The sequence below is a fragment of the Argiope bruennichi genome, chromosome 9 (genome assembly GCF_947563725.1).
Source record: "Argiope bruennichi chromosome 9, qqArgBrue1.1, whole genome shotgun sequence".
NCBI lineage: Eukaryota > Metazoa > Arthropoda > Arachnida > Araneae > Araneidae > Argiope > Argiope bruennichi.
The window spans coordinates 121,906,764-121,922,149 of NC_079159.1; the positions used below are offsets into that span (position 1 = coordinate 121,906,764).

At 29.5% G+C, this 15,386-nt stretch overlaps 1 protein-coding gene across 1 annotated transcript in view; it reads right to left on the reverse strand.

The window, feature by feature from the left end:
• Positions 1-3,323: 3,323 nt before the first annotated feature.
• The window catches only part of LOC129984793 (paramyosin-like), a 61,741-nt gene continuing 49,678 nt past the window's right edge, over positions 3,324-15,386 (reverse strand). Inside the window, exons 11-16 of the mRNA XM_056094749.1 lie at positions 11,437-11,632; positions 10,281-10,409; positions 9,109-9,273; positions 8,472-8,678; positions 5,556-5,756; positions 3,324-4,557 (exon numbers count right to left, since the gene is read on the reverse strand). Of these exons, the coding sequence (XP_055950724.1) occupies positions 4,357-4,557; positions 5,556-5,756; positions 8,472-8,678; positions 9,109-9,273; positions 10,281-10,409; positions 11,437-11,632 (1,099 nt within the window). The 3' untranslated portion in view covers positions 3,324-4,356. The remainder of the gene's footprint in view (positions 4,558-5,555; positions 5,757-8,471; positions 8,679-9,108; positions 9,274-10,280; positions 10,410-11,436; positions 11,633-15,386) is intronic.

The following is a 15,386-nucleotide window of genomic DNA, read 5'->3' on the forward strand; positions in this document are numbered from 1 at the left end:
TTTTTTTACAGTTATCGTTGCAGTATTTTGGAATTTTTAAGTCTTATTGTTCGACTAAATTCTTTTATTGAATTTTTATTCGAATGAATTGTCTTTGATGAATGAATTGTCTTTATTCGAATGAATTGTCTTCCACGTTGTTTGAATAATGTAAAGAGGATTTGAAAATTCATTTTAAATTTAAATTTAATTTTCAAAAGTAATATGCTACTTTTTTCATCTAATTGCTTAATTAAATATTCATCATAATAATAGTATAACCATTTTTTTTTTGGAAGAGCATCTGATATTTTAAATAATTTTAGTGATGATATATCTTATACTGATTTCCGCATGGCCTTTGGCTAGATCGGGGTATCGCACAGTATGCCTATTATGGTTTGAAGTTTAAAAATATTTCGTTGTAGAAGACATTAATACATAGTTGCACAAAACGTCTTGTACTGATATTTGTTATTTCATATTTAAATAATACAAAATTTTAAAAGTAATTTTAACAAAATTTTAAATAAATAAAATTTTAAAAGTAAACGCTCCAGTTAAAAATAGAGTAAATATAAGTCCATAGTATAATTCTTTAAAAAAAGTATTTAATTTAAATTTTAATCCTGCATATAAATTTAAGTACCTAATTTACTAAAGCAAATACTACTAATTAAAAAGTGTCAGGGGTTTTTTTTATGAGAATATTATTTTTAGTTCAAAAGTGATTATTTTTTATTAAATACGATTTCTGATTTTAAAAAATTCTTCCAAATCGAACACACTGTAGCAAGTACTTTAAAATTGAATATATTGAAGGAATCAAAACTTATGCAGTGTCTGTCGTTTTTTTTTTTTTTTTTGCATAATAAGTTTTGAGATTTGATTAACAGCGTATCAACGGTGTTTTCTCCACGAGAAACTTAAATTATACGTTTGTTAAACAATAGAGGGATCATCGAACTGCATTTTTTAAGCAAGAGCTTCTTTTCCTTTTCTTAGCTTGCCCTATTTTTTCATTCATTCTACTCGCATTCACAAATGTAAGTCCGAAAAAAAAAATTCTTTTTTATACGCGAAGCGTAGCGTCTGACTTGCTTTCACTAAAGTAGGTGGAAATGAAGAAACGCTTTGGATTGCCTCCAGTCGCGCTTAGAACCTTTTGTGCCTGAGCAATTTGGAACCAAATTTCTCAGCTAACACTTACCTCGTTGGCAGGACTGTTATTAATAGAGCGAATTTTTTGTCCTTTCCTCTAAAACGATTCAACCGAGGGAAGACTTTTGGAGGTGAGATGCCATTCGATACTCTACAAAGTCACGAGCGAAGTACATTTCGAAACTAGGTTACTACATACTGTATTATCTTTTCGTGTTTTGAAACATTTTTTACTTTAATATCCTATTAATGCAATATCTTTCTTTTTTTTGTTAATAATAGTGAATTAGGAGCTTAAATTAGCTTTCAGCACCGGGAATATTTGAAAATAACATTTTAAATGCATCCTACTACTTAGAATAATCTGATTCAAATTTCTACAATAACTGCAATATTGTAAATTACTTATCTCTGAAGGTTCCTCGATAAAAAAAATAGCTGTGATATCTTTTTATCTTCTGTGAATAATAAAATATCTTTAACTTCTGTGAATAATAAAATGAATTGAATAAATGATACAGTTTTCAGCGAAATTGTGTCCTCTACCTCTCTATATTCCTTCCGAAATTCCACATTCTTCGGATATCATGATTTCTTGAGTAGATGGATTCCTCATAAAGAGAACCTAAATTATTGGTTTTAAAAAATAAATTACCAAACATTTATTTTTTATTTATTTATATTTGCCTTCAGGGTTTTTATCAAGAATATTGAAATTATAGAAATTGGGGCCGTATGGTTATTCTTGCATGTAGTTTTTGATTGATGGTTAATTTGAAAATTTTTTCAATTGTTACGTGATATTTCGGACTATATTTACTTTCTACTGAAACGTCAAAAACTGCTCAGGGATAATGTGAAACTATTTGAAGAATGCAAATTTTGTTTTATTTTCTACATTTGGAAACATGTATTGTTTTTAAATTTGAATGGCGCGTTAATACGAGCAGCAAATTTTTTCCAGAATGGTTCATTAATTTTTACAAAATAATATTTTTAGCGATCAACACAATCATGCACAATCCTGATTTAAAACTAAAACACTAAACATTTGAAATAATGTGCAATATTGGTTACACTATAATTGTTAAGATTCACATTCACTTAATTATATGCTTTTTGATGAATGATAATGCTAATAATTATATTCTCGCTGGCAAGTTAATTGTCAAGTGGTTTTCATGAATGATTTTAATAAATCATTTCGAATTATTGTTAAAATCCCTTTTAATCCTTTCTAACCCTTTTTATTGTAATTATATATATAAAAAAAATGCATGCTACGTCATATGTTATGAATTTTAAATTAGGATTTTGCGTGTTAAAAACTTTATAAAAATGCTTTCAAGATTTGAATGCATTTATTTACAAATGCGACATATTTTTAAGATTATAATTGAAAATGCATCTTCAACACGTACAGATGTATTGAGTTTGAAAATAAAAGCAAGAACTGACTTCCGATATAAACAAAAGAAAAAAAAAATACTAACTGGTTATTAGCTACGGTCACGTCGTCCTCGAAGGGTTATTGTGCATTTACTACAAACTAAGAAAATCATTAATTCAAATTTTTAGCTTTCATGCAATTCATAGAGATAAAAAGCATTAGCTTCCAAAATTAGCTTAGAAGTTAATATTGATGCTAGCAGAATCTGTAAATAATTCCAAAAACTGAAACAATTAAAACAAGAAATAATCATCGAAAGTAGTATCGAAAACTTACCAAGTCTTTGAAATGTACATTTGATTGCCACGTGAAATTAAATATAGGCAGGAGCGTCATGCGATAACAAGTACATATTAGTGTCATTTGAAGAAAAGTTTACTTTTAAATTTGAAAATGACATGATAGAAAACATGAGAAGAAAGTGACGATACCAAATGTCTTTCTTGTGCTTGTAGAAATGGTGTGAACAGGATTTTTTGAAAAAAAAAATTCTTCTGCTTAACATACTTTTATTCGATAAATGGAGGAACGTTGATAAAACTTGCTTAAGCAAGAGGCATGAAATATATAGTCAAAACTATTAGAACATCATTTAAGAAAATTATCAGTGAAATTTGAAGAAATAATTATAAAATTATATCAAGGAATCCTTTAATATATTTTGTAGTCTCATTTTTTTCCGTTAGAAGGAATGAAAACCAATAAAACATAAGATTAATATCTCATACAGACAGAACAAGATAAATATCTTTATTTTAATTTAAAGAGTTACAAAACAAAACGAAAGAGTACAAGTACTAGGAAAAGAATACTTTATGGCTTAACGCCCTCCAAGTTTTGATCCATCAAATGTTCACCGTATTTGATCATTTGTCGTCTGCCATGCATTGGCAAGCGCAAAGCAAAGTTCTGAGCACAGACATTCTCCTTGATCTAGGACTTGGTCAAAGCAACTCGCGTGTGAATGTCAAGCACATCTGTGCAGTTGTCGTGGGACTTACAAGGAATGATTAAAGGGTTCGACTACCATAAAGTATTTTACACCGCCCAAGTTAGAAGTTACAAAAACTTAATGAGCATTTAGCTAAGCTGCTTCAGCAAAGGTGTCTTTAAAATAATTCATAAGCAATAAAGAGCTTTTAAAATGTTTTCAATCAGTGCACTTAATTCGTTTCCTCTAAAAATTAATATCAACGCATGTAAATAAAATAATTTCACCATATGAGTGCGTAACAACCACAAGTCAACAAACACAAAAAAATATACAAAAAAAATGACAAGACATAACAGCAAATATCTGGTATTTTTTTTAGTAGCTTAAGTTATTTATCACTCTCGGAAAAGCTTTATTTTAGTGTGAATAGCTCATTTAGTCTGTTTTGTTAAAAAAAATATAATTTGAATATTGCTTCTCCGAATAATAAATAAAAATGCTGTTTGAAGAAATTTGTTTGATACTCCATATCAATATTTATTCTCTCACAAGCTGTTACAATATTTGAGACACATAATGCTCAGAGGTTAAACAACAGAGTGTCCGAAAGAAACTAGTAAAAGAATGTTATCAATCATTTGAAAAAAAAAGGGGGGGATTATAAAGTTTTAAATAAATTTTCAGAGGTTGTATGAAAAAAAAAAAAATCTGTGAATTTCGCGAAGTAGTTAAACGGACGGATATTTTGTCTTTGGTTCCTTAATACTCTCATTGCAACCTTTGAGCAGAAAAGAAGAAATTGTCCAATGTGATAGCGGTTGGCAAATACTGTTTAGTAATTGCTGGTGGTGGTTTCCTCCGTCACGAACACCTGGCGGACACCTCCTGGCACCTGGTTGGTGGTAACCCAAGATCTGTGTTTGGCTCTGATCATAGAGAGGTTGCTTTCAGCTGCCTCGGCTCTGTCTTCTGCAGCTTCCAATTCCCTCTGGAACCTGCGCACTCTGCTCAAGTTCTGTTGAGAAATGCCTTCCTATGAGGGTAAAAAAATTAGAAAATGTATTTAAAAGCGAGAATAAATAATATGGGAATTTTAAAAAAAATTAATATTTCTAAAAATTCAGAAAACTGAAAAAAATATAATATTTTCTCCACGTACAAGCAAATATAAAAACTGAACAGTAAACTTATCTATGGTGATCCTCTTGTAGGAAATATCGCGGATGAGTGAATATTTTGAAGTTTAAGCTTAAAGAATACTTTAAACTATGCAGGACATTTTTACGTGCGTGTGTGTGTGTGTGTACACGTGCGTGTGTGTGGGTATTTAACAGGTCGGATACAAAAGGGCCGAATCTCTATCTTCTGAGTCTCAAGAATAATAACAAAGAAACATTAAAGAGATAATAAATTTTTTTGTTAAGATTATACGTGGTTACAGTTTGATAAATGCATATGGGAATAGAAAATAAGTACCATATAATATTTGAGAATTTTATATTTTCTTTCCTCCATAAAAGTTTTTTGATACCACAAACGCTTTTCTCAGAAACGAAATGGCACGTAAAAATTTAATACCATAATTTTTAATGCGAACACAATAGTTCATTTTATACTTAAAACATTGAAATAGGCCTAAATGAAGGGTTACAAGATAGTTAAATATTCGTAGTATTAAAAGAATTAACAGATATAAAAAAAATCTGTATAATTTTTAAAAAATTCGATTTAATTTTCGATTATGAACTGAGAAAGAACTTCGAAATAACAAGATTGAATGTATTTGACATGATAGTTAATATTTCAGAACATTATGTTAGAATTAACTTATTTATTTCTGTAATCAACAATTAAACGTAACAGTTTCTTTAAATGTTTTTATCAGGATCACGATTGGTCTTCGAGGAATTTTAATCGTCTGTTTTCCAGATACGTTTAGAATTTTCTTTATGTTAGTTTATGGTACGAGAAAGGAAATGCTTATAGAACGACAATGAGTGTTTTGAAATTTTCGATAGGGGGATATCTCACCGTTTCATCGAGTTGCCTCTTGTACAACTTGACCTTCTCGCTGAGCTTCTCGACGGCGTCGTTGAGCATGGTGATGGTCTTGTGGTCATCCTCCGTCTGCAGCATCAACTCCCGAAGGCGATTTTCTTTCTTTCGCATGCTCTTCTGGGTCTCGGAGTGGCGGCGTTTCTCTTCTTCCATTTCGATTTCCACGTCCTTGATCTGAGAGAAAACAGCAAACATAAAGCTTAAAACTTAATTGTAATTTATGAAAAAACGAGACTCTTGAAGTGATTACTATTGAATGCAACACAACATTGTCATAATAAGGAAATTTATCATTATAAACAATATCATGTAATGATTTCACTAGAACTACACAAAAGGTAAAGTTTCCCAACTTATGAATACTTTTTTAAAGATAGTACTTGGAATTTTGTACACTATAAGAATTTTGTAAGATTTGTTTAAAAACTTTAAAAAATATTTAACCCATAATAAAATATAGATTGATATAATTATGAGTTAAAAATATGAGTTAAATATTTAACGTTGTCAGAATAAAATATTTAACGCCTTTAATCAGCTGTTTACTTCTAATGAGTATGAAAGTCGGTTTATTTTAATAGTATAAAAGATTTTTCTACTATCGAAATTTAATAACCTTCGTAATAAAAGGATTATCCCTAGAATGCATGATTTTTTTTTTTTACCGAAAAATACGTGTGTGTCTGAATAACTGCATATAATTTATGAAAATTATTTTTAAAAATTTTAGATTTATTCTTTAAAGGAAATTTTAACAAAGCAATGGAAATGTGTCAATTTACTATATCGCGATTTAAACAATATCCCAGTGACACAAATCGCATTATAACAATTTTTTACCAATATATTTTTTTTACAATGCAAAGAATATTTTGATAGTATTTTTAATGGTAGAATTATTCATACAACAGCCATGTTGATATTTTTCTTTTTGCAGTTTAATTCTAATGCCGCTCTTGCCATAAATCGGTCCTTTCTATTAATGTTTATCAAAATGCATTTAAAAAATCATTTATCAACACTCATTGTTCCCCTTTGAAACAGTCATGTGTAGCTTATAAATGAAAATAAAAACGTGTAACCAAATGGCTACACAATGTATTGTAACGTTAAATGTATGCTTAATTTTAATGATTTGTACATTGAAGTAATTTCGATCAGAAATACTTTCGAATTCTAAAATATGTATTATTTTCGAAATGCTGATACGTGCATTTGTTTTTAGCTAGATATGACAACAGGTGTGAGCCAAAATAAACTCGTCTCCTCTTTATTACTTTTTTATCTCAAGGCTCTTTAATATTTTAACATTCAAAAGCTAGATATGACAACAGGAGTGAGCCAAAATAAACTCGTCTCCTCTTTATTACTTTTTTATCTCAAGGCTCTTTAATATTTTAACATTCAAAAGCTCCTAGTATAAGAAGAGGGAAGGTCGTATGAAGAATTTCTTAACTACCCAGGAAGTTGGCAACGAATACACTATGCTCAAAGTTCTCTCCGGAGCATTCAAATTTACATTAGGAAGAAAGAAGGTGTCATTTGAAGAATTCGTTAAACGAACAATTTCGCTATTCTCTGAATTATCCGCTAGTTGCAAAGACTTCATTTACATCTCGATTCATTCATTTCATAATATCAAAATATTAATTAAATGCTAATATACCAGTTTTTAATGTCGGGTTTCAGCAAGTAACTTGATCATTGCTGTACTGTTTTATCTTAATTTCATAGTGAGAGTAAAAATCTTTAAGCATTATCTCTTCACACTCTATTTATAGTATAGTTTATATATTTATAGTTTATTATATTTATAGTATAGTTTAACAGTTATAATTTTGCAGATATTTTTGTAAACATTCTCGCATGAATTTTTGCATGATATTCTATATATAACATATATTTTATAAAGAACTGTTTCTTATTTCCGGTGAAAACTAAATGAAAACATTTTATACCGCAAGACGTAAGGTTTAACTCAAATTTCTTTACTGGTTAAAAATTTACAAAAAAGAAATCTCAGCGTTCTTTAAAAATAAAGCTATTTTGAATAATCAAAATGGTACGTTAAAGAATTCACATTAATACAAGTCAGGCAAATTTATACCTAAGAATAATTATGTTTTTTTTTATATGCATTAGTATATGTATTTTAGGAACAGAAAATCATCACAAAGAAATATAGATATATTTTTGAAAATTTGTTTCCTTCTATATAACTAGCTCTGTCTTTAGGATACCTTTAAATATTTTTTTGCACTATATGACATCGATAATTCTTATACCTTAGAGAATTTTTTCTTTTCACAATTTGCATTAAAAATGAAATTTATCAAAAAACTCCTTAAACTTGTTCTATGAAAATATTATTTAATAATTAGTTATTCTCAGTTCTTATGTTTTCAAGCAGATATTGCCCCACGGGGGTCATCTCGTAATTGAGGATGAGAAGCTTCCGGCATAGTGGTTAGTTCTCGCTACCTTTGTGGGTACACGGAAAAGATGGCTCCTCTACTTCCTTAGCGAAGGGCTGTACTGAGGCCGGTGATGGCAGTTAGAACTCGACCATAGTTCCCGCCAGTGTTGTTGAGGCTGTTCCAGTCATTCAAGTTTTTCCGTGTGCCTACCGACGGGCGGTTTAATTTAGTTTAGTTATATTAACGTCCCGTTTTAAAGTAACACTTGGGTTATTTTGGGACTGACCTCGTAATTTTGAACCACGGTCAGAGGGCGAGAATGGCACATGAGCTGTACTCCCCTCTCCAAACTTCCACGCCAGAGGGCCGGCGGGTCGGGGAAGTTAGTTTGTGATTGCGATTTCAAGCAAATATTGTTTTAGCATTCATTTGAAATAAAGAAAAATGTTCGATTTGCAACTGATCTACGTACCCTGGCCTCCAGCTTGCTGATGACCCTTCGTCCTCCAGCCAGGGCGTTTGCCTCTACTTCCTCGATCCTGACTTGGAGATTGTGCACTTCCATCTCGAGAGACTTCTTGATGGATTCGATCTTGACGCAGCGCTCCTGCTCTTCGGTCAGCTGATCTTTGATTGTCTTCAGCTCGATGATGGTACGGTTGTACTTCTCGTCAACCACCTAAAGAGAACAAATAATGTAAGACGAAAGTATAATTAGTCAAAAAGCGTAGAGAAAAATTAAATGGAATTCTAAAATTACATCATTTTTTTATTAGTCTAAAATTTTTAACAAATTTGTTGCGATAAAAATAATCAGTAATTTCCAAATAAAAATGCTCATAATTGAGGAAATTGTTGAGCATTATGCCGGAAAATTCCAAAACAGAAGGAACTTATTTGATGACTTTTTTAAACATTACTTACAAATATTCATATTTTTTAGGAAGATGATGCGCAAAAATTTTCTTGGGAGGTGGAAGTTAAGTATTACTTATTTAAGAATTTTTGTATTAAATTCAACACTATTCAATATTTCAATATATTGAACACAATTTCTCATGACAACACAAATTAAAAACCCACTCCATGAGAAAGTGTTAAATGCTTACCCTGAGTTCTTTGGACACTTCTTCGTAGTCTGATTGCAAAGTGGTGAAGTCGCTTTCCAGCTTGTTCTTGGCTGCGGATAAGTTGACGTTGATGGTGGTCAACTCGTTCACCTTGCTGTGGGCCTCCTCGTACATCTGCTCGGCTTGGCGCTTGCCTCTTTGGGCCTGTGAAGAAGACATTTTCACATATAATACAGAAAAGATATAATCTGGCGATTACTATAATATGTAAATTAATGTTACTGAATCTTTTTTCCTTTTATCTCTTAAAAATAAAAGAAAGATATACCAAAATTTTTTGTTTAACTTAAAAAAACTTCACGAAAAAATAATTTATATAGTGAACACACAAGAACTTTAAATTTACTTTAACAGCGTTTATTATTATTATTATTATTATTGTTATTATTATTATTATTTAAGATAACGAATTCTGGAATAAAAAATAAGGTCATACCAAAATTTCATTTTCGCCCATTTGGTTGCTACATTGAGATCTTTGATACGTTTATTTTATTTTACTTTTTGTGCTTTTTGTATCGTATTTTTATTTTGAAACGTTGTTTTTTAGAAAATTATTATTCAATTACATTCATTCGCGATATACTTTCAAAATTTTCTTTTACTTGAATAATTTTAAAATGATGGCGTTTGTGTGTGTGCTAAATTAAATCTATTACAAAATAAAATCCCATAAAATAGTTTCAGAGAAGAGGGAGAAGGGTGAATGTAGAAGAGACAGGAAGAGTGACAATCACTTTTTTTACCTTTAATGATCAGAGACGACCGCTAGTTCTGCCTCCTGGATAGGGTTCTAAAAATTTCATTTAGTCATGCTAAGCAGTTTTCAGTAAAATTCTGAATTATTTTGTAGCGATAAGTAGTTCAAAACTTTCTTTACATTTTAAGTAATTTTAGGTAACAGGTTTCCAAAATCTAATGCCCCAAACAGAGTGTGATTAACATATAATTTTTATCTTTAATCGTGTGAGACAATTATATATATATATAAAAAGCTCGTCTAACAAGAAATAGTTCTTTACGATAATTGCATTCGGAGTCTGTAGATTTAAAGCCTTAAGTGCGAACTATCATTGTTAGACATTTCAAATTACTATGATCGAAAAAATAATTTATAAGGAAAGATTTTATAAAGAAATCCGATGACTCACTTGTTCCACGGTAGATCTCATTTCGTCCAGTTCCATCTGCAAAGTTTGGACACGTCTCTGGGCAACTCCCAGTTGGTCGATGGCTTGCTGCAGTTGTCGGGTCACTTCGTCGTAGTGAGATTGCAACTCCTGAAACAAAACAGCGCTGCCAATAGAAACTAATTGATCAAGAACCAAATGATATTCAGGATGATGAAGTTTTCTTCCCCAATTAAAATCACATAAGACATTTAACGCGTCATCTACAATGGGATTCAAAGGTGGGCCATGGCTCTATTCAATTTATACCATAAAGCTCATAGGAGAGTTAATGCAATGGTATTTTTGAATAAAACCTTAGATAATTTTGATATCAAATAAGAAAATTCACCTTTGTGAAATGATACAGAAATTATGGTTACTTTTCACAGTAGCGTTGATATCAGTAGCCAACTTGTCAAAAAATATTCAAAACTTTTTAATAATACTTTTAAATAAACACATAAGATTTTATTTTCAAAAGGGGGAATAAAGACAATTCTTCTAAAATTCTCTTTTTTCCCCCTATCTTATTTGTTATAATATCAGTTTTAGGCACAATATCCTAAACAGATAAAAATTATTGTGCGCAGTTTTACGAAAAACCCTTAACCTTTAACATCCATTGTAGATTTGCAATATTAATTCTACTCTGATATATATTTTTCATTATTTTAAATATGTTTTCTATACGAGCAAAATATTTCAATTCATTTCGTGAATTATATACAAGTTAATTAATTATACATTATTCGAGAAGCCAGCTATACAATGTTAGCGACAAACATAAGAAATATTTTTCATTGCTTTATGGATTTACTGTCCTTTTATAAGATTCTTCGTTTTCTGTTTGTATTTTAAACCACGACTCAATAAAATGAGGGGGGAAAAAACCCTTTTTTATTCCTCTTAGAACTTCACCAACGTGCAAAAATATTAGTGAGCTATACTATAATAGTTTTACAAGAATTTTTAATAAGTTCGAAATTTTTCCTTTAAAGATATAGTTTAAGAACAACACCTTCATGGATATAAAAATGTGTGGTGCAGTATGGTCCAGTGTGGTTCCACTCATGTTTTTACAGTGCCTATGTAATAGAATGAAATAGTTTCAGCAAAGGGAGACATCAGCATTTACCTGCATTTGGAGGGCCTGTTTCTTGATGGTCTTCTGAAGGTCGAGGTTCTGCTTGTTGGCGACGTCCAAAGACATCTCCAGCTCTGTGATTTGCACTTGCATCTTCTTCTTGATGCGGGCAACCTCTGACTTCAGTTTGGCCTCTGCCTCGGCCAGCCTCATGTTCAGCTGGTCTACTTCGATCTGGTACTGTTTCCTGTTAGAGATATAAAATGGAGGCTCTAGAATCATACTCGTTTCAAATAAAGGATCATTGAATGCTCTATTTGATGTTCCACACATCATTGATAAAATGTGAGATATTTTATTTATTTACAATAATAAAATTGAAACCACACGCGATTCAAAACCTAAAATTTATATATCATTTATTCAAATTGTCTTAAACAAGCTTGCAACGTGATATTGGAATCAGTGAATCAAAATAAAGACTCTAAGCAGAAACGGATTTGTGCAATTTGCATAATGAAGCCATGCTGAATAAATGCAGATTCTATATTTTTGGTATTTTTTTCATGTTTTAGTTTCTGATTTCTTTTCTGAACCGAATGCTGCTAAAATGTTTAAAATATAAAACAGATGTACAAGAAATAAATTAAAATCGTAACTATTATCAATAATTCTGGAATATTACAAAGGCTAAAAAAATGAAAACTTTTTTCATATTAAAATTTTTACCAATGAAAAGGGATTAAGTAATATTTGACTTTAACAAGGAGGAAAGAAATGTTGAATACGCATGCTACTTTCAAACAAAATCGAAAGTAATTTTCGAATTTCATTTAATTTTGCAATATAAGATTTGTATGAAATTAGCAATAATGGTAACGCAACTTATAACTTTTAACATTTAAAGATTAATAATGATTAAAAACATGTAAAGTTTTCAATTAATTTTGAAATAAAAAATATGATGGAATGGCACCTGAAAACTTTGATGATAATTTGAAAGCATGTGTCCCAGTATAGAAAGTGTGAAAACTTCAGCTCATCTGAATTTCAAATGATATCAAAATTTTTTATTATATCTTACTAGGAAAACCGCTCTATTTTATTTAAACCAAAGTTTACGCAATTACATGATGCCTTGAATGGATCCTGGTTATCTTTACAATCAGAACAAGACAGAAATCGGAACACATATATATAATACTCCTTACAGTGATTTAAATATACATGTTTTACTACAGGAAAGGTAAAGAATACAAGAAAGAGTGATGGCACCTGTCTAGAATATTCTTCAAATCTTCGTTTGAAGTCAAAGCAAATGAATAGCAAATTTATTATACCTATTAACTATCAAGATATGACTAAAACTTTTAACAGGGAGAACATTCAATACGTGAATATAAGTATTTTGTTGATGGTTTTACATAAAAAACGAAATACAATATTTTCGACTGATGAAAGTTGATCAGCCGTTGATGATAACAGAGTACAGTTCAAAATTTTCAATTTTTAATAAAAAAAAAACTTTTGAATCGAATGTAAAAGATTCAAACATACTCAGTACGCAATAATTCTTATAGCTTGCGTCATTTTTATAATTAAAAGAAATTAAAAACATTATATTTTAAAATTAGATCGCTGTTTTTTTTTTTTTTGTTTTTTTTGTGGATAAAAGTATAGTTGAACATTGTTCTTTAGTTTGCTATATTTAATGTCAATAAAAAAAATTAAAACATACTCAATTAAATCTTGCCAATTTCCCTGCTCAAGGTTTGTGAATTTAAACCTTAAAACAGTGAAAAATGCAATTGCATTCTTTTTTTTTTTTTTGTTTAAAATTTACTTATCAATTTATATTATGTTTCACTTGATTTGAAATAAAAATATAAATAAAAGTTCTCCTCTCACTACATTTTTTGATACTTTTCCCATTGATATCTTTAAACTATTGGCAGTTCATTTTTATTAGAATTTTTTCACGGATTTAATACAGTCTTCTTAAAGACAGTTTAAAATAAACTTTAAAAATTGTAATAAAATATTATTTTATTCTTGTAATGTATTTTAAAAAAGGCGTTAACAAATATATACAATAACAAGACATTCAAATAATATTTCCAGATTCTCATAATTTTTGGATATTAAGTTTATCAGTGCATGAAATGAGTCCCTCGATTTATTAATTAAATAATAAGATGAGCTTTCATTTTACACGATATTCATGTTTTTAATCAGCTCATCTAAGCATGTCCGCTTTTAATTATGTGTATATTTTCCAAATGAATTCGCTAAAAGTCTGAATCTTAATATTAGGATAAAAATTATTTCCAAATAAAAAAAAATATGGCATAATGAAATAAAAACACATTTTTTATATCAATTCATGCATTATGAAATAAAATATTAAAATTTTTGTTTTAAATTAATTGAATAATTAAACTGTTACTGCCTGTAAGAGTCATTTTTTTCTCGCATTATTTTCAGGTTCTGTACCCTCAAAAGAGAGCAGAAAAATTCCATGTAATTTTTGGACAGGAAAAGTATCGAATATCACTCGAGGATCGGAAGTAGAACAGAGGTGCTCTGTTTAAGGCTGTGGGTGCAGTGGAACGCTCAGGAAAGTTGCCAAAATGCAAGATTTATATTTAACTGACGCAAACCAAGACTGAGGTAAGTAGAAACACATTGTCCTTGGGGGGAAGCGCAGCACTATCAGATTCAAAAGTTTGTACTTGTTGTTTCTACTGAATAGAAAGAATTTAGTGGAACTGGACTACAGAAAAATAAAGCAGAATGCAGGTTCACTAAATAGTAAAATGTCCCATTCAAACTAATGCAAGGATGTTCTGATTTTATTATCGTTGAGTGGTAAACAACTGTTGGAAAAAACCAATAAAGTTTTTATTACAGAAGTTTTAATAAAAAAACTTCTATAATAAAGACTTAAGTTATTAAATTTTTATAATAGAAGAACTGTGAAAAGATATGCAGTCATTATTCACGTGCTATTGTAGCTTTTAGTCTACAATTATTGACATCCTTAATTATTTTTTGGTTAAAAATTAATTATTTTGCTATATTTGGAGAATGAAAGTAACTAATGGACTTCAAAAGTCCATTTAAAACATTTCAATACATTTAAGCGTAAACAAAGGTGAAGAAAGAAATTCTGGAAAATTTAGAAGTATTGATTAAATTTAAAAAAGCATTAAGTCTAAATTTCAGAGCTGAATTTTGTGGAGAAATTCTTATATGAAGTACATAAACACAATGTATTAAAACTGCCAATGTTCATTTATTAGCAAAGTAATATCAGAAAGTTCCACGTCAAGATCTCAAAAACATATGACATTCGAACAATTTTTATAGTTCTTTTTATCTTTAATTTTGTTTTGAAAATTTATATTAAAGATAGAATTGACAATATATGTTGTAAAATAAATTAAAATATCACTAATTATTAAAATATATTCTTTCAATCGTGGATTTGTATCAGTCTTAAAATGATTATTCATTATTTTAAGAAACACGATTATTTTTTAGCCTATACTGTAAACAATAATTTTTAAATCTGTGCTTTAAAGCTCTAATAATTTTTCAACGACAATACTCAACTAGAAACATTATGTACGAAAATACGATACACAGAATTTCTTGATTTTAGTATACCAATCTGATTAAAAGGACAACTGAAAATGCATTTTATTAATTCATATGGGGAGTTTTTAGATAACAGTCCGAATTCATTTCAGTTAAATATATTTTATTAAATGATAATAAATTTTAACTCAAAAATAAATCCAATAACTTTGTCTTAATTATGTGAAATTCTATAACAAATGATTTTATAAATTGTGATTGTATAGTAAGCAAAAAATTATTTAAAAAAATTATGTCGTTTTTATTTTTATGTAAAATTATTTTTATGAAAATGTTAGTTCATCTAACCCGATATTTTTAATTATTTCATCTTGTCTTTATATTTAACTTAGAAATATTTT